This window comes from Vipera berus (assembly GCF_964194415.1).
Source record: "Vipera berus genome assembly, chromosome: 1".
Classification (NCBI taxonomy): domain Eukaryota; kingdom Metazoa; phylum Chordata; class Lepidosauria; order Squamata; family Viperidae; genus Vipera; species Vipera berus.
In genome coordinates, this window is record NC_138202.1 from 75,501,842 (window position 1) to 75,525,092 (window position 23,251).

Genomic DNA, 23,251 nt, shown 5'->3' on the forward strand with positions numbered 1-23,251 from the left:
TTTGCAGAGCAGATTTGGTACACTAACACTGTTCCAAATGATAAGATACAATTCAGCCCGAATTAAGTATCACTCCTCCACTCCATTTCAGTGAATGGGACTTACTGGTACCAGTGCATAACTTCAGCTGTTCATAGTGTTGGAATTTACATTGATATGTTGAGGTTCCATATACTTAATGAAAGACACAATTATATGCCATGGAAAAGGATACCCAAGGACATTGTTTTGGGCACTGGGCTGTATGTAAGTCCTCCATTGAACAAACAGTGGGGCCTGTCTTGGATGGTTCACACTCTCTGACACATGGAACTCGGCTATATTTATCCTGGCAGAGGAATTTTGTCAAGTGCCTCTGTACTGTTGATAAGGTGGTGATGCTGACAACAGAAGGGGAACAAGAGGGAGGAGCAGGAGGGGGCTTCTATTTCTTGAAGTGGGATCTTGGGAGCCCTTCAGTCTTCTTGCAGTGCCACTCAGTGAAAGGGTCCTTTCAAATCACAAGCCAAACAGAAGATGCCAGAACCTACAAAGAAACCAGGTAAGGATAACTGGAGATGGAACAAAAGAATGTTACTTGAATAAATGTAGAGATGGAGCAGGTCTCTTCATTATATAGTGAAATAAGATAATTAACAATAAGCATACTGGAGAGAAAAAATAACCAGCTTTGAAGTAGGCAAACATGTATTTAATTAAAATGTAATTAAAGGATAATTAAAATAAAGTGGATTGGTTAATTTAAAATAGAGGGAGGCTATAAATTCTTTATTTCTTTGTCCCCTTCAAATTGCACCTTGTGATTTTCCTCTGGAATTTTTCTGGGAGATGTGACTCCCATTGGTTATTTATTTTTGACCTGATCTTCCATGCAAATATAAGTTTATAGGGAGATGAGAAAATGAGGTACTTTATTTAAGATGTAGTTTTGCTCAATAAGATTAATCCTTGCAGTGACAGAAATCCATAAATAATGTTTTCCCTTCTCCTTTGAAATATGAGATATGAGAGCTTTCATCCAGAAAAGCTATTTTGATACCTTTTCTTAAAGACTATTTAAATTAAAATGAAAAAAAGCCAAGCCACACTATTTCCTTGTTAAATGTCTGCACTTTCAAAAACATTCCTGAAATTTAAACCTTCTTTAATGGTCTTACTTAAGATCATATAATATTGAATGCTACATTTCGAGACAAGATATTGGAGAATGGGTCCAATGTTAGATGCAATTTACTCATTCCAGTGTATTCGCAGGGATATAAAATTAGTCCTAGACCTTTTTCTCTTTTACAATTCCTATTAAATTGAGGATTGATAATCTGGTATCTGCTACTTGATTTAAAAGATAATTTTTACCCATATTGTTGTATGTTTGTTTTCCCAATTCACATATCTCTTCTAAGACACAGCATTCATTTGTTACTGCAATTTTTGTATGCCAGGTCACTAGATGCACATCACATCAAAATATCTGCCTCAGATATTTTGCTTTTAAATTACCATTAAGCAATGTTAGCACATGCTTAGGACACCAAGGAAAGGGGGACTTCAAAGAGGGATCTTTCCCTCTAGTTATTATGTACTTAACTGTTCATTGCCATGCTCAAGTTTTCAGCAATTATTGAATTTTAATGTCTTGTCAGTTAGGCAATGAAAGAGCTGAGAAGCACTGTTGTCCACTATTAGGGCATCGTTTGGCCTTAATCCAGCCCTGACCCACATACATGGATTATCACAATATTCTACTTTCCTCAATTGATACTGGATAGATATAATTTGCTTAAATAACTGTTTATAATAGTATAAAAAATTTATGTAGGCCCCTTTGGTTAGGGCTAATTGGACACAACTGACCTGAAGGAGAAAAATGGTTTCTTTGGATATGTTTCCTAGAAAATCTAACCTATGATTAGATTAGAACAGGGGTCTTAAAACTTGGCCCTTTTATGACTTGTGGACTTCAACTCCCAGAATTCATGCATTCTCTAAGACTCTTCCATTGTGGTGTCCTTCTTCTTTGGTTTTAGTGATAAATCCTAAAAGAACACACTAAAGTAATTGATTTCTAAGAAGAATGCAATTACAGATATACATAAATGAGTCTAGTTATTAGAAATAGAATTTTATAGGAAGAAAGCCCAAATTAGGTACATTTCCATATATGTTGGTAACTGTATCTGTAGAGGAAGATAGGGAGAATTACACGGTGATATGCAAGCCCTATCCTTTTTCTATGCATGTTGCAAAAGGAGTGGAGCATATGGCATGATGCTGTTAATTGGAGACTAAGCGGGGGAATTAGATGTAAATAAAATTAATGTTACGGGTATGACACTCTTGTTGAATTCATCTGTATGACTGGAGGTCTATAAAAAGACCGAATAACCTTCATGAAATATAGCTTGTGTCTTTAGTTGTTATGGGGTCCTAATTAAGCCTTAGCAATGCTAACAATGGAAACATCTGGAAGATCTTGTTTGGGCTGGGAAGAGAACCAAGATCAGCATTTGAAAAGGAGATCTCTGGGGAAATACCAAAGCTGTAGACTAAAGTCAAAGGCCAAAAGAAGTCCCAGAAGACAATGGTAAACCACTTCCATGTTCAATGACATCCACAGGTTCCTGCACCATTTCTCAGAAATTTCTCTACCACACACCTCAATAACCACTGCTAGGATTTGGGTTCAGAAGAGACTTTAGTAATGTTGATAGCCTTCTGAAATAGTTTTGGATTTTATTTTGTTTTGTTTTTCAGGATACTGACTACTTTTGATTTTATTGCTATGGAGCAGAGCTTATTTACATATTAGACCAGGGGTGTCAAACTGCCAGATGTGTCAGGCCGAAACCGCGCCCACCGCATTGCTGGCAATGGGGGAAAAAGTTGCAATACGTCACAACACATCATGTGACATTGAGAGTTTGACACCCCTGGGTTAGACTGTCTTCATGTCAGAACAAAAAGATATAATGAAGATAGTAAATTTAAATGCTTATTTCCAGGAACTCTAGGTGGCTATCTATATGGTTATAGCTATGGATATTGGAACTGATAATTTGATTACACTTCTAATTGTTCATTATATCTGGAACAATTACAGAATCAAAATGGAGAAGCAGGAAAGAAAGTAATGCACAATTTACAATTATGTGGGAGCTGTGCACGTACACAAAATGTGAGCATTAAGTTGTATTCGGCAAGAGCCTATGAACTTCTGGGAGAAAAAACATTTGCTAAATATAAGTGAGAGAGTGTTGCGATGAGCGACCGGTCAGGGTTCTGGCCTCAACTCTTAGAGCCCCGTAACAGGGGTGAGAATTTAGAGGGACCCTCGCAAGGGTGAACACCTTGAATAGGGAAGGATTTAGCCCTTTGCCACCGACCCAGTGTGCCGGACGTTCCAACGGTCACACTTGGGAACTGCGATAGCGCAGAGACAGAATCCTAGGACAAACTGAGGCACCAACACAAGTTTGTTCAAGGTGAGAGAGCACAGAGTGCCCGGGGGTGGATGGTTTTCCCCCCCGAACAGCTTTGCACCTCCCTCTTTTATTGGGCAGTTTCACCAGGGAGGGGGAAGTACACATGAGGAATTAACATATGTGAGGTCATAGCTCATTGCATACAACTGCTAATGAAGAGGGCAAAGGTCATCACAGGAAACAATAAAGCATAACCTATCGTATACAAATGCTAACAGAGAAGGACAAGGAAGCAATAAAGCATAACTTGAGGCAAGGATCAGCAACAAGTAATTATCTAAGCGTTAACATTTCAGCTATCCATAAAGCAGTTATCTTAAGGTTACGAATGGTTACATCTCAGCCATGCACTAAGCAATTATCTTAAGGTTATAAATCAGCTACATATCTGTATGGAATGTCTTTGTTCTTGTAACTATCTTGTATGTGTTACTTTCTTGTACGTGTTCCAACGGGTGTCTGTCTGCACGTAGCAAGGTCATCTGATTTTTAGTAAACTGCAACTTATGCACAGAAACGAAACTTGTCTCTGCCCTGAGGCAAAAAGGTCTTTGGGAGACTAAGATAACTACAAGAGAGATGACTATAGGACTAGGAAAAGCAATGGCAAACACATTTTTTACAAGATCACTTGCATTGTAGGAGCTGAAACATTAGTAGTAGCAGCAGCAGTAGCAGTAGTAGGGTAAAGGTAAAGGTTCCCCTGCACATGCGGGCTAGTCGTTTCCAACTCTAGGGGCCGGTGCTCATCTCTGTTTCAAAGCCGAAGAGCCAGCGCTTGTCCGAGGACGTCTCCATGGTCATGTGGCCGGTATGACTAGATGCCAAAAGCACACGGAACGCTATTACCTTCCCACCGTAGTGGCCCCTATTTTTCTACTTGCATTTTTACGTGCTTTCGAACTGCTAGGTTAGCAGAAGCTGGGACAAGTAACAGGTGCTCACTCTGTTACGCGGCACTCAGAATTCGACCCGCCAAACTGCCGACCTTCTGATTGACAAGCTCAGCGTCCTAACCCACTAAGCCACCGTGTCCTTCAGTAGCAGTAGTAGCAGCAGTAATTGTAGCAGTATTTTCAAACACTACTTGGATTCAGGGTGGCATCTGACATATCTGAGACCATATTAGAATGAAAACAGAATGCATATCCAGAAGAGGGGGGAAAAACCCATACTTAATTAATCTGTAAAATCAAAAAGTAATAGCAGTAGCAATAGCACTTAGACTTATATACCACTTCATAGTGCTTTATAGCCCTGTTTACAGGGAGAGCATATTGCCCCCAACAATCTGGGTTCTCATTTTACCAATGATGGAAGGATGAGTCAACTTTGAGCCAGTCAGGATCGAACTCCTGGTAGTTGGCAGAAATAGCCTGCAATACTGCATTCTAACCACTGTGCCACCTCAGCTCTCCTCTGCACTACCACAGGTCTTGGTGGTGCATATAGAGCCTTGGCACCCATCATAACCCAAGGCCTAAGAGAAAAGCCAAAATTTTAATAGTCTTTTAAATGCTGTCAGAGTAGAAGCTATATAGATCTGGGGAGGGGGGCATTGCATTTGCTGTATAATGAGGAGACTCCAATGAGATAGTTTAAACCAGGGGTCTTCAAACTTGTCCCTCTTATGACTTGTGGACTTCAACTCCCAGAATTCCTCAGCCAGGCACACTGGCTGAGGAATTCTGGGAGCTGAAGTCCACAAGTTATAAAAGGGCCAAGTTTAAAGACCCTTGGTTTAAACTGATTTTGTGAACTGAGTCACCATGCCCTTTTTCATAACTTTGAGTATACAACTGCATAACAAAGCTTTAGCAGTAGTAAACCTATTTTTAAATGCAAATCTGTAAATAATAGGGCAAAATAATTATAACTATTCTACACATTAGTGGACTTGTGTCACAACAGATGTATGGAACAATTATATACAAAGGGTTATAAAGGCAGGCTTGGCATGCATGTCTTACTGGCAATCTTTTGCTCAGGTTACTGCACAGGAATTTATAGCTTCAGCTGCTCCAGCGGAAGAAAAATGTAAGATTATAAGACATCACAACTTGGAATCAAGAGAGAGCTAAGCCTCTTAAGGGAGCAAGTGGCCTTTCCTCTTTACAGCTAGGAAATTTACAATCACTTTAAATATAGTTCCAGAGCAAAACACTGGCTAATTCTCTCACCGATTCAGCTGAAGCTGCCATGTGCACACACCAAACTCATTTCCATTTGCTGTACTTTGTTGAAGGAAAGATAATATGTTTGTTGAAGGAAAGATAATATATTAGAAATCAGCGGTGGCTCAGTGGGTTAGGACGCTGAGCTTGTTGATCAGAAGGTCGGCAGTTTGGCGGGTCGAATCCCGAGTGCCGCGTAGCAGAGTGAGCGCCTGTTACTCGTCCCAGCTTCTGCTAACCTAGCAGTTCGAAAGCACGTAAAAAATGCAAGTAGAAAAATAGGGACCACTACGGTGGGAATGTAACAGCGTTCCGTGCGCCTTTGGCGTCTAGTCATGCCGGCCACATGACCACGGAGACGTCCTCGGAGAAGCGCTGGCTCTTCGGCTTTGAAACGGAGATGAGCACCGGCCCCTAGAGTCGGAAACGACTAGCACGCATGTGCGGGGGAACCTTTACCTTTTTAAGGAAAATTATTATTTTTATGTGCTCTCTCTGTGCTGAGTACAACATATGAAACTAACAGCAAGGAACTTTCTCCCAGACCAGAGTTGTTCTGGTGATACATGAAAAATGGGGAGCAGCCCTACTCAAATGCACATTTGAAAAGCTACTGAGAGATCAAGCTTTGACTAAATTGAAGAAATCAGAGAGTAGATCTGATAGACTTAATAGACTTAAATGAAGATCTCTCTCTTCCCCTCCATCTCTCCTTCTCTCTCTCTCTCTCCCTCTCATCATTACTCATATCATGGTTCAAAAAACAAGATGAAATATTCCAGCAGCATTTTGTCATTGAGAGTTTATTCATGTTATCCTGTGCAACCATTTTTGTAGGATAGGAACACTGATTAAAGAACAGTGTTCTTTAATCATCTCTCTCCTATGACCAACATGACCTCTGGGCATGTTCTCCTGAGGCTTACCCTGGTTACTCAGCTACTTCAGAGAGGAATGAATGCTCTTTTTATTTTATTTTTTTGAAGGAAGTCTTTTGCTGTGCACGTAAGAAGTCCTCTCACTGGCACAGCGGTTAGAAGGTTTGTTCCATACACACAATGGTCCTGGATTCAAAACCAACAAAAAATGCTTTATTTTAAATTATTGTTTTTTCTCTGACATCCCTATTTTTTCTAGGCTTCTCTTTTTAATAAGAAAAAGAATCAGGAGCCCCAGGACTTATTTAAAGAACAAAGCCTAGGGGAAAATAGGAATGTCAGGGAAACTCAAATATATTTTCAAAAAATCTGCACTGCTGAATTTTCTGCGTATAAAACAAGTTCCTAAGTGTTGTGCACTTGATGCAAGAGTATTGCAACAGAAGCTGTAAAGACCTTCTGGAAGGCAAAAAGGGGATTTTTAATTTAAATGTAATTGTTGTGCCCACACATTACTTGCATTTTGAAGCATTAATATTAGCATATATAAATTTAATTTATATAAAATACATATGTACACACACACACACACACCATTGCTTTCCTGAACAGAAATTTGGGAAGGCACAATAGTAGAAGAAGTGTCCAGTAGGAGGAGATAGTTGTCCTGGATCTCTTTTAAGATGTTGCCAAACTAATTATGGATCCAGGAAACTACAGACCTATCAACCTGACCTCAATACCTGGGAAGATTCTGGAAAAGATAATCAAGCAATGAATCAGCAAACACCTAGAGGCAAACAAAGTCATTACCAAAAGCCAACATGGGTTTGTAAAAAAAACAGATCATACCAGACAAATCTTATTGCATTCTTTGACAAGGCGTCAAAATTAGTGGACCAGAGGAATGCTGTGGATATAATTTACTTAGACTTCAGTAAGGCATTTGATAAAGTAAATCACAACTTGATAAGATAGAAAAATGTGGGTTAGATAGCATCACCACCAGATGAATTCATAGCTGGCTGGCCCGCTGTACTCAGCATGTCATCCTCAATGGAACTGTATCTACATGGAGGGAAGTATGTAGTGGGGTGCCCCAGGGCTCTGTTCTGGACCCAGTGCTCTTCAACATCTTCATCAACTATTTGGATGAGGGAATAGATGGGGAACTCATCAAATCTGCAAATGACACCAAACTGGCAGGAATAGCCAACACCTTAGATAGGTTTAAGATACAGAGAGATCTTGACAACTTGAACATTGGGCGCTATCTAACAAAATGAAATTCAGGGGTGAAAAAAGTAAGGTTCTACATTTAGGCAAGAAAAACCAAATGCACAGGTACAGTATAGGTGGTACCTTGCTCAATAGTAGTAACTGTGAGAGGGATCTCAGAGTCCTAGTGGACAATCACTTAAATATGAGGCAGCAGTGTGCTGCATCTGCCAGAAAAGCCAACACAGTACTAGGCTGCATTAACAGACGGATAGAATCAAGATCACATGAAGTGTTAATACCACTTTACAATGCCTTGGTAAGGGCACACTTGGAATACTGCATCCAGTTTTGGTCACCACGATGTAAAAAAGATGTTGAGGCTCTAGAAAGAGTACAGAGAAGAGCAACAAAGATGATTAGGGGACTGGAAGCTAAAACATATAAGGAACGGTTGCTGGAATTGGATATATCTAGTTTAATGAAGAGGACATGATAGCAATGTTCCAATATCTCAGGGGCTGCCACAAAGAAGAGGGAGTCAAGCTATTCTCCAAAGCACCTGAAGGCAGGACAAGAAGCAACAGATGGAAACTAACCAAAGACAGAAGCAACCTAGAACTAAGGAGAAATTTCCTGACAGAACAATTAATCAGTGGCACAACTTGCCTCCAGAAGCTGTGAATGCTCCAACGCTGGAAGTTTTTAAGAAGAGACTGGACAGCCATTTGTCTGAAATGTTATAGGGTTTCCTGCCTGAGCAGGGGGTTGGACTAGATGACCGCCAAGGTCCCTTCCAACATCACCATTTTTTATTATTATTATTATTATTATTATTATTATTATTATTATTATTATTATTATTATTATTATTATTATTATTATTATTATTATTATTATTATTATTATTATTATTATTATTATTATTATTATTATTATTATGTCCCCACCAGGTTTTCCTTAGCAGGGTTGGATTTAAATTGCCATGAGCACAAGATAGAAGCTGCTTCAAAGGGCATTGTTGACAAACCATTAAAGTATTTATGGATGATTTAAAGGCTAAAAAGGCTGGGTGACAACAGCTGGCTTTACAAAGCTATCCCTCTAAGTCTTTTCATCCTCATGCTTTGAAGGAAGAAGACAAGCAGTGTTTGTCTTGCAGTCATTTCCCAAACAGGCTTGGCTTCCAAGAATGCTGTAACCCAGTCCTGTTAGATATAATGTAAATGTCAGGACTTAATTTTTGCTACCTACAACATGACATTTGTTTAATGTTGGAAGATCCACTCTTCTATGTATTGTCTCAGTGAGTGTCCTCCAAGAGCAGCGAATACAGTCAAAATGTATGCATTCTCCATCCCACCCCACCCCCTGTACAAATTTTATTCTCACGGCTGTCATCACTTCCTACTCCTTCTCATTATTGTTACTTCTCTGATAATTGCATAGACCACTTCCATCTGGTCTTGCAGTTTGCATAAGCTGTCATTATTTTACTTTGAATACAGCTATATCAAGGATGCTGGCTTTCTGTTTAAATATATTTTCCTGCTGTAATAGATGGAGGGCAGGGGAGAGAGAGAGAGAGAGAGAGAGAGAGAGAGAGAGAGAGAGAGAGAGAGAGAGAGAGAGAGAGAGAGAGAGAGAGAGAGAGAGAGAGAGAGAGAGAGAGAGAGAGAGAGAGAGAGAGAGAGAGAGAGAGAGAGAGAGAGAGAGAGAGAGAAGCACTTGTCTGCAGAAATCCTTTGGTGAAATCATGTGTTATTATGTAGAGAGGCTGGTACTGACTTCAACGCAGACCAGGTTTTCTGTTTATTTTTAAACCCCGCATCTTCTTTTTTCAGAATCCAAGAGGTTCAAAGTGAAGTTACTCTACACATAATCATCTAAATATCTATGGAGATTCTCAGTCATCCAGGTCATGGTTGTCACAAAACTGCTTTTTTGTTTTTCCACAAGGCAACTGGACTTTCTTGTTTTTCTTTGAAGATGTTCCACTTTCCATCCAGAAAGCTTCTTCAGCTCTGACTGGATGGTGGGGAATGGAAAAATTTATACGCCATGCAGACAGTTGGTCATTTGCATTCTTTTAGCGAGTCATTGAGGCCACCTGGAGGCTTATCTGTGTTGTTAGTACTCAGGTGACTCTGACAATACAGATAAGCCACCAGGGGCTTCAACAACTTGCTAAAAGAATGCAAATGGCCAGTTGTCTTCAAGGAGTATAAATCCTGCCATTCCCCACCATCCAGTCAGAGCTGAAGAAGCTTCCTGGATGAGAAGTGAAACAACTTCAAAGAAAAACAAGAAAGTTCAGTTGCCTGATGGAAAAAAAGCACCTTTGGAACAATCATTTAAATATATGTGTCAATAATGAGAAAAAAACACCAAAGTCCCATATATGAGGGTTTCGGCAATTATGCCCTTTGAATTAAGGCAGCAAAGGAACCTTGAGTTCTTATCCTAAGGTCAGCTGTAACCATGAAGCCCATTTTTGCCTTCACAACTACATCTGCAGAAAAATCAATGATTTTTCACAATTTATAACATACGCACTAAACTATAAACCCTAAAACAGCATTAACAAAATAAAAGATCTTTCCCCAACCCCCCCAAAAACAGATAGTCTATTTTGACCCTATGTATTGTCATTTATAGCTAATTTGCATTTCTTCTATGAAATCTGAAAAGTTTTAAAAGTATTATTAATTAATGTGTTGATTGAGGAGAAGAATCCATTGAGACCTTCTTTTCCTAAAATGGATATTCCCAGCCATTTTGAAGTCAATATTTCTCCAAAGTGTCAATTTTCCATGAGAACAAAAATGAAATTAAAATGAGGCTATTTTATGAAGCATTTCACTGGAAAGGAAATAAAACCGGCCTTCCTGTTTTATGGTTCATAGCAGTGGGTTGCCTAAACAACAGGTGGCTGAGGTAAAATGGAGCTAGAATCAAAGTGGTATATTAAAAATGGATATTCAATCTGGCCCCAAATGGAATAAAAGAATTTGTGATCATCTGTTTCAGTTCTGAAAGTCAACACCTGTAAAAAATATTGCAAGTGATATAGGAAGAGGGACTAGAAAACAGAGTAGACCAGCGGGCCCCAGCCTTTTGGGCACCAGGGACCCAAAGGTTTTTGGAGAGAGGTTTTTCCACCGATGGAGGGTGTGTGGTTTTGTGTGCTGCCTGCATCCCATGGATGGGCCTTTGCTTGTTTGTGCAACCCGGTTGCTGGCAAGCTGCAGACCAGCGCAGGTCCACAGACTGGGGGGTTGGGGACCCCTGGGATAGGCTATTTTGTTCTTTTCAGAGTTTGTTTGCCATCTTTTTAGTTTCAGCCTTCATCAAGAAACCAAAGACAAAAGATGTCTCAGCAGGAGGCACGGCTGTTTTTGAAGCAGAGACGGAGAAGACTGGCATCAAGATGAAATGGCAGCAAAATGGTGTAGAACTTGCCACAAGTGAGAAGTATGTTATCAAATCAGAGGGGAATAAGCACTCCTTGACCATTAATAATGTTGGAAAAGAGGATGATGCTACGTATGCTGCCATTGCTGGAAGTTCCAAGGTCAAGTTTGAACTTAAAGTGACAGAGCCAGGTAAACCAGAAGTCCAAGTGACTGTTTCAATCCCTCATTGCTGTAATACATGACTTTCCTTTGAAGACATTTAAGACAAACTATAGAGCCAACAAAACAGGGATGTTCCCAGGCAGAAGTAAAAACAAGGGGGGGACAAGATGCTAGCCATGAACATGCAATTGAAACCCTGTTCCTTTTTTTATGTGTGATGCCTCTGCAGACATCCCTGCCATAAACCAAAAACAGCTATGCTACCCATGTGGAAGGGGAAAAAAACACCTGTGGTATTCCCCTTGTATTTGAACTATTTCTTTTTTGCAATTGAAATCTAATTTGGGAATCACGACTAGGTTAAATGGCATGACCACAGGACAATAGTTGGGGTTCAGCACAAACCTCCCACAGGCAGATAAGTCATTGCTGCATTTGCGAGGCATTTGAATAAGCAAAGTTTTTTCTTGGTTAGATGAGGGAAGGGGCAACCCACCTCAAAACTCACTTACCTAGGTCCCCATCCAAAACAGTGAAGCTTTGGGGTGGGAAAGAGGATTTGTAAAATTCAATTTACAAAGTCCCAAAGGACTTTTTCCAAAAGGGAACTGGACATTCTTGGGTTGTTGTTTTTTTCTTTTGAAAATGTTTCACTTATCCACCAATTCCCCGTCAGCCAATTAAAACTGAAGAAGTTTCTTGGATGAGAAGCGAAAGGTTTTGAGAGGAAAAAAAACAAGAAAGTCCAGTTGCCTTTTGGAAAAAAGCACCTTTGGGTCAACCATGACTAGGATGATTGAGAATTTCCAAAGACAGTTCAATTTATGAAACGTGAAAAAATATTCACTTCTGCAAAAAAAAAGTTCATAAATTATTGCAGAGTGTAGGTTTGGGAAGGCATTTTGGAGATAATTTGATCCAGTTCCCTACCCAGCCTACTATTAAAGCATCCAACTTCCATTTACATTCTTCCAGTGAAGAATGGAAGTGAAGTCCACTACTAGCTCTAAGACAGGCTGTTCCACAGCTGAATATCTCTTGCTCTTAGAAAATTCTTCTTGACGCATTTATTTTTTTAATTTTTCAGTATTAAAAATAATCTTAATTTTGCTGAAGAATGTCATGTTCCTACAATGTGCTGTAAAGTTTAAAAACAATTCTCCTATGTTGTCTTTTTTTTTTTAAGAAAAGACAGTGGAGGTTCCTCCTCCTGATGTTTCTTCTGATCAGCCAACTTTTTCAGATATACTTACTGTACCAGATACTGGACCTACAAATGCTGAATCTAAAGATGCTAAAGATGATAGCAAAGTCTCAGAAGGTAAAAATAGTAACAGGCATGAAAATTAACCTGATCCCAATGATAAGAAAATGAATATTTACAGACAACAAAGAGAGAAACCCACATTATGTGGCTTGACAAACTATTTTACCTATTATTTGTTCTTTAGTATATACATACCCATCTAGCTAAGACAGGCAGTATAGAAATGTGATGAATAAATGAATAAAAATAAATACAACCAGTGTACTATAAAACTTTGTTTCTGATGAGAAAATGTGCATACATTTCGGTTAACTATTTTCTCATGCCTATGCCTGAAAAATTATTATTTTTCACCCTTTGGGGATATCAAAACAATATTATATCAGGCCAAGCCACTAATCTGTTTAGTTTAATATTGCCTCCATCGACTAGTAACATTTTAAACAAGAACACAATTTAGAGATTCAAAATATACTGCTGGGGGCTTTTGGTATGAAATCTGGATGTTCTATCTCTTAGGTCTAGTCCTTGCTGATCTTTCAGATAATTTGCCAAATTATATACTTGTTTAAGCTGATCTGCCTGTAGCTGATATCACAAGGCACAACAGCAAAATTGCAAGTGATTGTACAACTGTGATTAGTTTCTAGTAATCAATTTACTTCTATGAACACTTTTGTTATATGCAGGTCTTTTGAGTATCTGCCACCATCACATCTACTTAAACTCTACTCCTTGCTTTAACAGACCAGAACTGGCATAAATGTAGCTGTGTTCTTCTTTTCCATGTCCTCTTGCTTGATAGTGATAGACATTGTGGTTTTGGATACAAGTAGCTTACTGAGCTCAGATGAATGTTTCAATGAAAGTCCTGATTCTGGTCTTCTGTTTTTTGGTTCAACAGACTCCTGACTGCCAACAGTCTTAGGAGTCCATGTGGCCTGACAGCTGCATTAAGAGCTCCTTGCCAGTCTTTAAACCACCAAAATGTTATGCTGGGATAAATTGCAGATCCATATCTACCATAATAACAAAGCCAGAAATGATGCTATCCTTACTCATTATTAGCAGCAAGTTAAGAAAAGCAACTGAAGGATTTACATGATTTTGTTTCTCCTTCCACCAAGCTTCCCACAGGAAAGATAACCAGCAACCAGGCCCCTGACTGACCATAGGCTGGGATTAGTTGACTATAAGTGAATGACTGAATGATTTCTTTAACTACCTGTCAAGTTATCCAGGGAACAAATGGCTGGAACTAATGGTATGGGAGACAGTGAAGCAGGAAGGAGCTCTCCTATGCAGCTGTGGCCTCTCAGTGGATCATTTCTAAATATGAGTCTAGTGCTTTTCTGAAAGAGGGCTAATGCTGTGTATAAAAATAAACTCATTGACAGGGGGTTTGGGAGGAAATGGGAGGAAACAATTGATAAAGAGTAAATATGATTCTCAGACAGTGCTGGAGGGGAATGTTAACACTGATAATGAGTTGCCAAATGATCCAGTTCTGACCTTCTGGAAGTAGTCTGTGGCTGACCATGGAAAACATGCATCTGTGATTAGTTGCATAAACAATATACATAGCAATGGAATCTAATGCCACCAAGACAAGTACAAGCGTGACCAAGCTTGTAGAATGCAATCTTTCCTGATATAGGCTGACCTTTCATGCAGCATTAATTCAGAAGAATGCTAAACACAAGTTTTGCAATACATTTACAACTCTTTCAAAAAAAAGTGCTAAGCCACAAACACATGGCTTGTTGCGTGGTTAGGTGCAAGTGAGGAAGAGCTTCTAAGCTCTTAGACACAGCTGGTTCTTCCTCCTCTGACTCAAATCTTAAGACCAGGACCAAAAGAATATGGTGAAGTTGATTGAAGTTTTGGTTCTCACTCTTGTGGGTGGTTTGTATCTTCCTCAATCTCAAGTCCTCTATCAGAGGCCTCGGAGTTTGAGAGTTTTGTGGAGTATCTTAGCTGCCCCTCCCCCTGCAGGCTTCTGGACAGAGACCTCTGATGTCGGTCCTGGGATCTTGTGGTGTCACAGCTCCAATTGCTCCTACCATCCCTGGAACCATTTTGGTCTTCACTTTCCACATCCTCTCCAGTTCCTCCTTTAGGCTCTGATACTTCTCCAGCTTCTCATACTCTTTCTTCCTGATGTTGCTGTCACTTGGCACTGCTACATCTATCACTACCTCTGTCTTTTGATCCTTGTCAACTACCACACTGTCTGGTTAATTGGCTAATACCTGCTTGTCTGTCTGGATCTGGAAGTCCCATGGCATCTGAACTTTCTTATTCTCCATGACCTTCTGTGGGATCTCTCATCTTGACTTAGGAAGATCAAGCTCATATGCGGTGCACAAATAAGAACCTGGCATTATAGGAACATCTGCACAGAACATGAGCTAGATCTTCCTATGCATAATTCTAGCTACTTGTTTGCGCTGTTCAGTATATGCTGTTCCTACCTGTATTTTATACCCTGCCACTATGTGTTGGACTGTCTCTGAGGTCTCTCTGCATAGTCTGCACCTTGGATCCTGTCTAGTGTGATAGACTACTGTCTCTGGTGCTTAGTGGCTGTTCTTGTGCTGTTATGATAAGTGCCTCAGTGGTGTCTAAGTCCAGTGCTTTCTAGCCATTGGTAACATTTCCCAATGTCTGCCACCTCAGGAATCTGTCAATAATACATCTCCTGCAGGGTCTTGTCTTGCTATGACAGTTCCTCTGCTTGATCTTCCTCCCATGTCTGCTGCTGCCTGAAGCATTCTCTCACAAGTTCATCTTAAAATGCCATCTTACTGATGTATTCATGAATGGTCTAGATTTCATTCAGGACAGGGGCTTTAACATTCACCAGATCCTGACCACCATATTTACAGCCATCTTTCCAGCTAGACTGTAGTTTCTGGGTGTTGGATTTGGCATGGAACCTCCTTACTTCATGATGAGTTTTCAGGTTTTCACATCAACAGCTTCTATGTCCTTCTTTGGCTAGCTCACTATATTGGCAGAGTATCTGAAGACTGGCAGGGCATGCATGGTGATGGCACGGATCTTGTTTATCTTATATCCTTCATATCAGGGGTCTCCAACCACTGGGCCATGGCCCACTACCATGCCACAACCTGTTCAAAATTGGGCCATGGAGAAATGGGCAAGCGCACACAAAGCTCCATTCGTGTAAATGGTGGACAAGCATGCACGCAAAGTTCCACTCACATGAGTGGAGGGTGCTTGTATTTGCGTGCGAATCTCCACTTGTACGAGGGAAGGGCACTAGCATTCGCGCATGAAGCTCCATTCACACGAATGGAGTTTTGCAGGCAAGCACTCTCCTCTTGCACGAGTGGAGCTTCATGTGTGAGCATAAGCACCCTCCACTCAAGCACCCTCTGCTTGCGTGTGAAGCTCCATTCATGTGATTGGAGGGCGTGTGCTCCCACCACTCACACAAATGGAGCTGTGCACGTGCATGTGCACCTGCAACTCTCTCTCTCACACACACACGCATACACACACACACACACACACCGTGCCATACCAGGCTACCAAACTGGAAAGGTTGGGGACCACTGCTTTATATTTGTGGCAAAGGTTTTCCCCAAGATTCCCCCTTAAGTTCTCCCCAAGATTCAAACAGTTCCCATCATACTGGTATTTTGAAGGGCCCTGACAACCAAGCTCTTTGCCAAAGATATATAAATGGATAGAAAGGTAACTTTTATTAAATATTTTTAAAAGGAAGATAAAAACTAATACAAACCAATATAAAGAAAGAAAAAGAAAGAAAGAAAAGAGAAAGTTAAAAGTAATGAGAGAAAAAAAGAAAAAAGATATCAAGAAGTAGCTTTTGATCTTCTTTACAGTAATTATAAGTACAATTATAAATTTATTATTTACATTATGGCTACAACATAACTCTCTTCTTTCTATAATCTACCTTTTTTTTGTTTTGTGTTGTTTCCTGACTTTTTGTAAACTGCCCAGAGTCACTGGGAATCAGGCAGCATTTACATTTTTATTATCGTTATTAATTATTATATTAATCTTGATTTGACTTACAATTCTTCCTACAGAAGCCCAGAAAGAGATACCTGTCGACCCGATTGGTATCTTTGTGACTCGACCACAGGACGGGGAAGTTGCAGTTGGTAAGTGCATGGCATAGATTCTAGACCAAAAGTTAAAAAAAAGGGGTTGGCCTAGCAACATTCATTTTGTCACTACTACTACCCCAGACATCCCTTAAAAGGTGGAATGAAAAATGTGGACTTTTTTTGTTACACTTTTTGGGGTATGTGGTGCAAAATGTTAGCTTTAATCTTGAAGATGCATAAGTGTCCTATTTCACTCCCTTGTGAAGTACAAGTCTCTCCCTACAAACCTTGGCATGACTCTCAGAGAAGTTGTTCCTTTAAGACCTTAAAGGAAAGATTGTTTTACAAAACTGGTGTCTCTAACGTAGTCCACGCTATAGCAGGAACCTTTTATCCTGGGAATTCCATACTCATCTTAATTTCTCTCTCAAGGTGGGAACATTACATTCACTGCTGTAGTGGCAAGTGAAAGCTTGCTGAAGAAACCTACTGCCAAATGGTTCAAGGGAAAGTGGATGGACTTGGCAAGCAAAGTGGGAAAACACCTCCAGCTTCATGAGAGTTATGACCGAACCAACAAGGTACAGTTACTATAAAAACAATTTGACCTCTCCACTTTTTTATATTTTGGTGAAAGCAGCATAATCATAATAATAACATTTCTTCTTAGAAATATCAAGAATTATGGCTCAGTGGATTAGGATGCTGAGCTTGTCGATCAGAAGGTCGGCAGTTTGGCGGGTCGAATCCCGAGTGCCGCATAACAGAGTGAGCGCCTGTTACTCTTCCCAGCTTCTGCCAACCTAGCAGTTTGAAAGCACGTAAAAATGCAGAACATTCTCACGTGCTTTCTGAGGTAAACCACAGGAGGGCGAGCTGACTTTGCACCAATAAGCATGAGAAGTTTCTTCCTGCAGGGTAACCTAAGGCCCTCTCCCTTCCCTGGAGCCTTATGGCCTCAGACCATTGTTCTGGCCATACTAAGATAGATGGTGACTACCCATAGGTTTTTATCCCTGGTATTCTGAAACATGATTCCTCTCTTTTTAGAAACCTTGCTTGCGTTCAGAAAGCTAAGTAGTTGGGATTAGTTAGGTTTTTTATAGGAGACCACTGGGTAATAAAAAGGGACGCGGTGGCTCAGTGGGTTAGGACGCTGAGCTTGTCGATCAGAAGGTCGGCGGTTTGGTGGGTCAAATCCCAAGTGCCACGTAGCAGAGTGAGCACCTGTTACTCATCCCAGCTTCTGCCAACCTAGCAGTTCGAAAGCACGTAAAAATACAAGTAGAAAAATAGGGACCACTACCGTGGGAAGGTAACAGCGTTCCGTGCGCCTTTGGTGTCTAGTCATGCCGGCCACATGACCACAGAGACATCCTCGGACAAGTGCTGGCTCTTCGGCTTTGAAACGGAGATGAGCACCGGCCCCTAGAGTCGGAAACGACTAGCACGCATGTGCGGGGGAACCTTTACCTTTACCTTTACTGTTTTATTGTCTTTGGACATAAAATGTTGTTTAGAGCCTCTTGCTTATACTGTACCGAATAAGAGCTGGTAAAATTTACTTTAAGTACGAAATGCCACTCAATGTTATGCAAGTTCTCCCAATGCATAATTTGCATTAGTTAAGAAAGTACCTTGTACATTTGTGTCAAAAAAGGATGAAAAAAAAACTTTTTAAGTCTGATTTTTTTCCCAATGGTGGAATTTTACAGATGAAGAATGGACAATCTCTTAGGGATTTTTTTAAAAAAAAAATATCAATCTGAGTTTTTCCAGAAACTTGTTTTTCTTTTTCAGTTTTAAGTGTACTAAATCTGGCTTCATGTATTACATCACTCCATTCTAACTAGAAATAGAGAGAAGAATGTTCCTCTTCTAGTTAGCTAACAATAGTTAGATATATAGAAAATATAATGAGGTTCGGACAGTATAATAGAACAAAGAATGAATATATTATATCCATTAAGATAAATTTGTAGATACTGAGGTTTCACTAGAGTCAACACAGTTGCTGCATTAGGCTGCATTAACAGACGGATAGAGTCAAGATTATGTGAAGTATTAATACCACTTTACAATGCCTTGGTAAGGCCACACTTGGAATACTGCATCCAGTTTTGGTCACCACAATGTAAAAAAGATGTTGAGACTCTGGAAAGAGTACAGAGAAGAGCAACAAGGATGATTAGAGGTCTGGAGGCTAAAACATATAAGGAACGGCTGCTGGGATTGGATATGTCTAGTTTAACGAAGAGAAGGGTGAGGGATGACATGATAGCAGTGTTCCAATATCTCAGGGGCTGCCACAAAGAAGAGGGAGTCAAGCTATTCTCCAAAATGCCTGAAGGCAGGACAAGAAGCAACAGATGGAAACTAATCAAGGAGAGAAGCAACCTAGAACTAAGGAGAAACTTCCTGACAGTTACAACAATTAACCAGTGGAACAACCTGCCTCCAGAAGCTGTGAATGCTCCAACACTGGAAGTTTTTAAAAAGAGACTGGACAGCCATTTGTCTGAAATGGTATAGGGTTTTCTGCCTGAGCAGGTGGTCAGACTAGATGACCTCCAAGGTCCCTTCCAACTTTAGTATTATGATTAAGAGTTCCTAAGCAATTTAAGATATTCATAAGTTCTTATGACAAATTATTTGGTAGGAAAAAAAATAAGAGAAAAAAGAAATAAAGAATTTCTCCATTAGGAGAAAGTAAAAGATAAAGAACCTCAAGCTGAGTTTGGCTCCTGGGGATTCACTGTGAAGTAGTAATTCCATATGTATATTACAGAGAACAAGATGCTTATTGGGAAATTCAGACAGAAGAACTCTTAGTTAATAACATTCAGATTTATGTGTCTATCTCCTAAAAGGGCCAATTAATTCTTCCATTCTTTTCAAGGTTTATGTTTTTGAAATGAACATTATTGATGCAAAACCGACTTATGCAGGGGGGTATCGATGTGAAGTGGCTACAAAGGACAAATTTGATAGCTGTAACTTTACCCTGGTTGTCCATGGTAAGGTGTTATGTTTTCCTTATTATCAAAATGTTTATATTTTAGTAAAAGTATATAATATAGTATTAATATACTATATTATAGCTACTATAACGCTATAATAGTAATTATTATTATTTCATGCTGAATAATGTGTCTTGTGTAAGGCATACACTGGGAGAAAATACACATCAAATTAAAATATGTGCTCAGAAAAGGATTGATAAAGTCTGAGTAAAATAGGATTTTGGAGAAGGGACAAGAGACAAATGACAAAAATTTCCTTTTCATTGTTGATTTATTTAGTTATTTTTTTAAAAAAACACTACATGGAGAATTTCTGCCTCATTGCATTCAGAAATATATGTTCATGGATCTATTTTTTTCTCAAATATCAGTATTTTGAACCAGGATTTTGTTGGGATTTTTATAAAATGCAAAGATAATTGGATAACGTACAAACTTGGTTTTCTGCAGTTACTGTATATGCCTATCAATCTCAAATTAAACTCCACTTAAATTGGAACTTACTCCCAGGTAACTAGCTGTAAAGTGGCAATTTTAACTTGCTTATCCATCCAAAAAGCATGGATCAAAGGGATTTAATCTCAGATATTTTAGAGACAATGGACATGAAGCAATATAATTCAGTTGAAGTTTCAGTTTGGTATGTGAATATTAGTTGTCTTACTGTCTTGTACTGCTATCTGATACAATCGTATTTCTGCAATTTAATTTGTAATCCAATTACAGATCGCACATTATTTAGAATTTTGAAAGCACTAAAACTGCTGTGATTGCAAGCAAACCAAATTCAAATTAATTTTGCATCTGTAACAATGTTAGATTGTTTATTCAGCAAAAGTAAGTAGAATGCAAGACCACTCATTCTGTTTTCTCTAAGGTCTCAGCCCCAAAAGAGGAAGGGAAAATGCTTGCTCCCACACGCATGGCCTCTTCCCACAAATGATTTGAAAGAATAACTTGCTCATTTCTGTAGCTTGATTTAAATGTAGAAACTTGCCTAATTTTAGAAATCACTGAGGAATTGGAAGAATACCTCAACCATAATTTTGACTTTGATTAGAAGGACAGGTGAACTAATATTTGTCTAAAGCAGACATGTCAAACACAAGGCCCGGGGGCCAGATCCGGCCCGTGAAGTGGTTTCATGCGGCCCGCGAAGCCATCCTGGAAACAGTGAGGGAACGGCCCCCACTGCCTTGGTCCTGGCCCAGAGACCCTCCTTCTGCCAGAGACCCTCAGATCTGTCCCACTCCTGCCCAGGCCCCCATAGGCACCCTTGATGCAAACGATGTAGAGCTGGCCACGCCCACCCAGTAGGCCATACACACTTTAGCCACACCCACCCAGTAGGCCACGCCCACCCAGGCCACACCCACCCTGCTCCCTGAGGGTAACCGCAATGCTGATGCGGCCCTCAATGAAATTGAGTTTGACACCCCTGGTCTAAAGGAATTTCACGGAGAAGCAACTTAGTGCAGATTTTTTTTCCCACTCAGTGCTCTACAGCTCAGTGGGATTTCAATTCCATTATCTCCCAAAACACCCCTCATCTCTATCAGCGTGTCATTTTTCAGGCTCCTATAAGGATATCACACTCATTGTATTTATATAAAGTAAAATCAACATTTGGATTGTTTTAAATCTCAGTTTTCTGTCTGAACCTTAAAAGTAGAATCTTCCAGTTGAACATGACTTCTGGTCACCAAATGATGCATCTATACAGTTTCTTAGCTGTTGACAATAATATGGAAGTGGTTTGCTATTGCATTCTTTTGCAATATGTTTTCAGCTCTAAGTCTAGCCTACAGGCCTGGGATTTTGAGGTAGTCTCCTTTCTAAGTACTAAGCAAGGCTAGGGTTTTCCTTATTGCATGAAATGTCAACCTCCAGATGAAAACAATAAATGCTGTTTAAAAAAAACAGAGGTAAATTTGGGAAGAAAGTTTTTGATGCCTTTGAATACTGTCTTATTGTTATTACCACTATCTGTATAATCACAGAGGCACCTGCCACAGCTGACCTGGACATCCGATCAGCATTTCGACGGACGTAAGTGTTATCACAAATGTTTACACTAGTTTGCCAATGCAGTAGACAAACTGATGCATAACACCAACAAAATGTCACTGGCTAAATCTCTACTCCAGATATGTGCTCATAGCATAATCTCAATGTGGGAGCACGCTGAGAGTTCCTAACACAGCACAAGGGATCATGCAATTAGCCCAGTTCCCAAAACTGAGATCTCTAGCCAAGTGATTCAAGCACAAACTACATTTGTGCACGTGTGTGCATTGCACATCCTAATCTAACAGCCAGACTTATGGGTATGATCCAAAATAGCAAATTACTTTTTCAAGTAATTTGAGCATTTAGAAAAACATAATTTTAAAGTTAAGCACTGGGATTAATATTTCTGATAAATGCTTCCTATCGTGGTGGAGCTATAGAAGAAATGGGGGGAAAACTGGGGGAAAAATCACTTTGTTTGGAAGTATTCTGATTTCCAGAAGTATTTATAAGCAGCAGGAGACAACAACAGCAACCACCACAACAAATCACCCCGAATAGTCAATAGAGATTAGAAGACAACATAGCCCATGTGTACAGGCTCAGAACTTCATCAACATAGTTTTTAAAGCAGGATAAAAGAATTAGAAATTTAGATAAGGATTCTTTTCAGCAGAAAGATGTGTTTGTTTAAATTCTTTGTATAATTCTTATTTAGGAGCACAGCATCAGGAGGAAAGTGGACATTAGGATCCAGGTACCTCATTTTCCGTATTCAGCATTGATCACCATTGTGAACTGTCACTCAAAAGGCGCTTGGAACAGTTAAAGTAGAATATTTTTTATGTTTTCTCTCAAACATCAGCTCTATAACATTGTTTATCACTTTCTTCATGGAATAACCAAATAATGGAATAACTAACTAAAATATTTAAGGTTTAACCATGCTAGCTGAGAATACTGAGAACTGTAATTCCAGGATATCTGGAAAGTGATAGCTTGAGTTGATTGTTCTCTCAGTTACAGCCAACATTTATTTTTATTTGAACTGTGGAAGCTTGACTCATTTTCCTGCTCTTACCTCCTACATTTATTTATTTATTTATTTATTTATTGAATTTCTATACCGCCCTTCTATACATGTGATTCAACCTTCTGTGATTCAACCTTCTGGAGCAGATCTGGAATATGTGCAAAAGAGAGAAGGAGAAGAAGATCCTAATTTCATTGCTGAATTCCTTTCCATCACTGGATAACAACCACACTATCATAAAGACCCAAAGTCACTGCATTTGACAGTATTAAGCCAGTATGTGCTGTTAAGCTATACAGTAAAAACAAAAATGACAAACTTTGTTTGTTACTCAACTCAACTCAAACCAAATAAAAAGATTTTATTAAAAAGGTTTGTTGAAAATAATTGCCTGTATCCAGTTCTTTTTTTGTAAAAGAAAAAGGTACCGGAACTCACACATGCCATACAACCTGCCTTGCCTACCCTACAAGGTTCCATCC

General features: G+C 39.6%; 1 protein-coding gene across 1 annotated transcript in view; it reads left to right on the forward strand.

Annotated features, from left to right (window-relative positions):
- Positions 1 to 516: 516 nt before the first annotated feature.
- MYBPC3 (myosin binding protein C3) overlaps positions 517 to 23,251 on the forward strand; it is a gene marked incomplete at both ends in the record, with an annotated part of 90,348 nt that continues 67,613 nt past the window's right edge. The window contains 8 exon segments of the mRNA XM_081327249.1: positions 517 to 541; positions 11,091 to 11,357; positions 12,517 to 12,651; positions 16,683 to 16,757; positions 17,136 to 17,284; positions 19,603 to 19,720; positions 21,727 to 21,775; positions 22,455 to 22,493. Coding sequence (XP_081183375.1) covers positions 517 to 541; positions 11,091 to 11,357; positions 12,517 to 12,651; positions 16,683 to 16,757; positions 17,136 to 17,284; positions 19,603 to 19,720; positions 21,727 to 21,775; positions 22,455 to 22,493 — 857 coding nt within the window.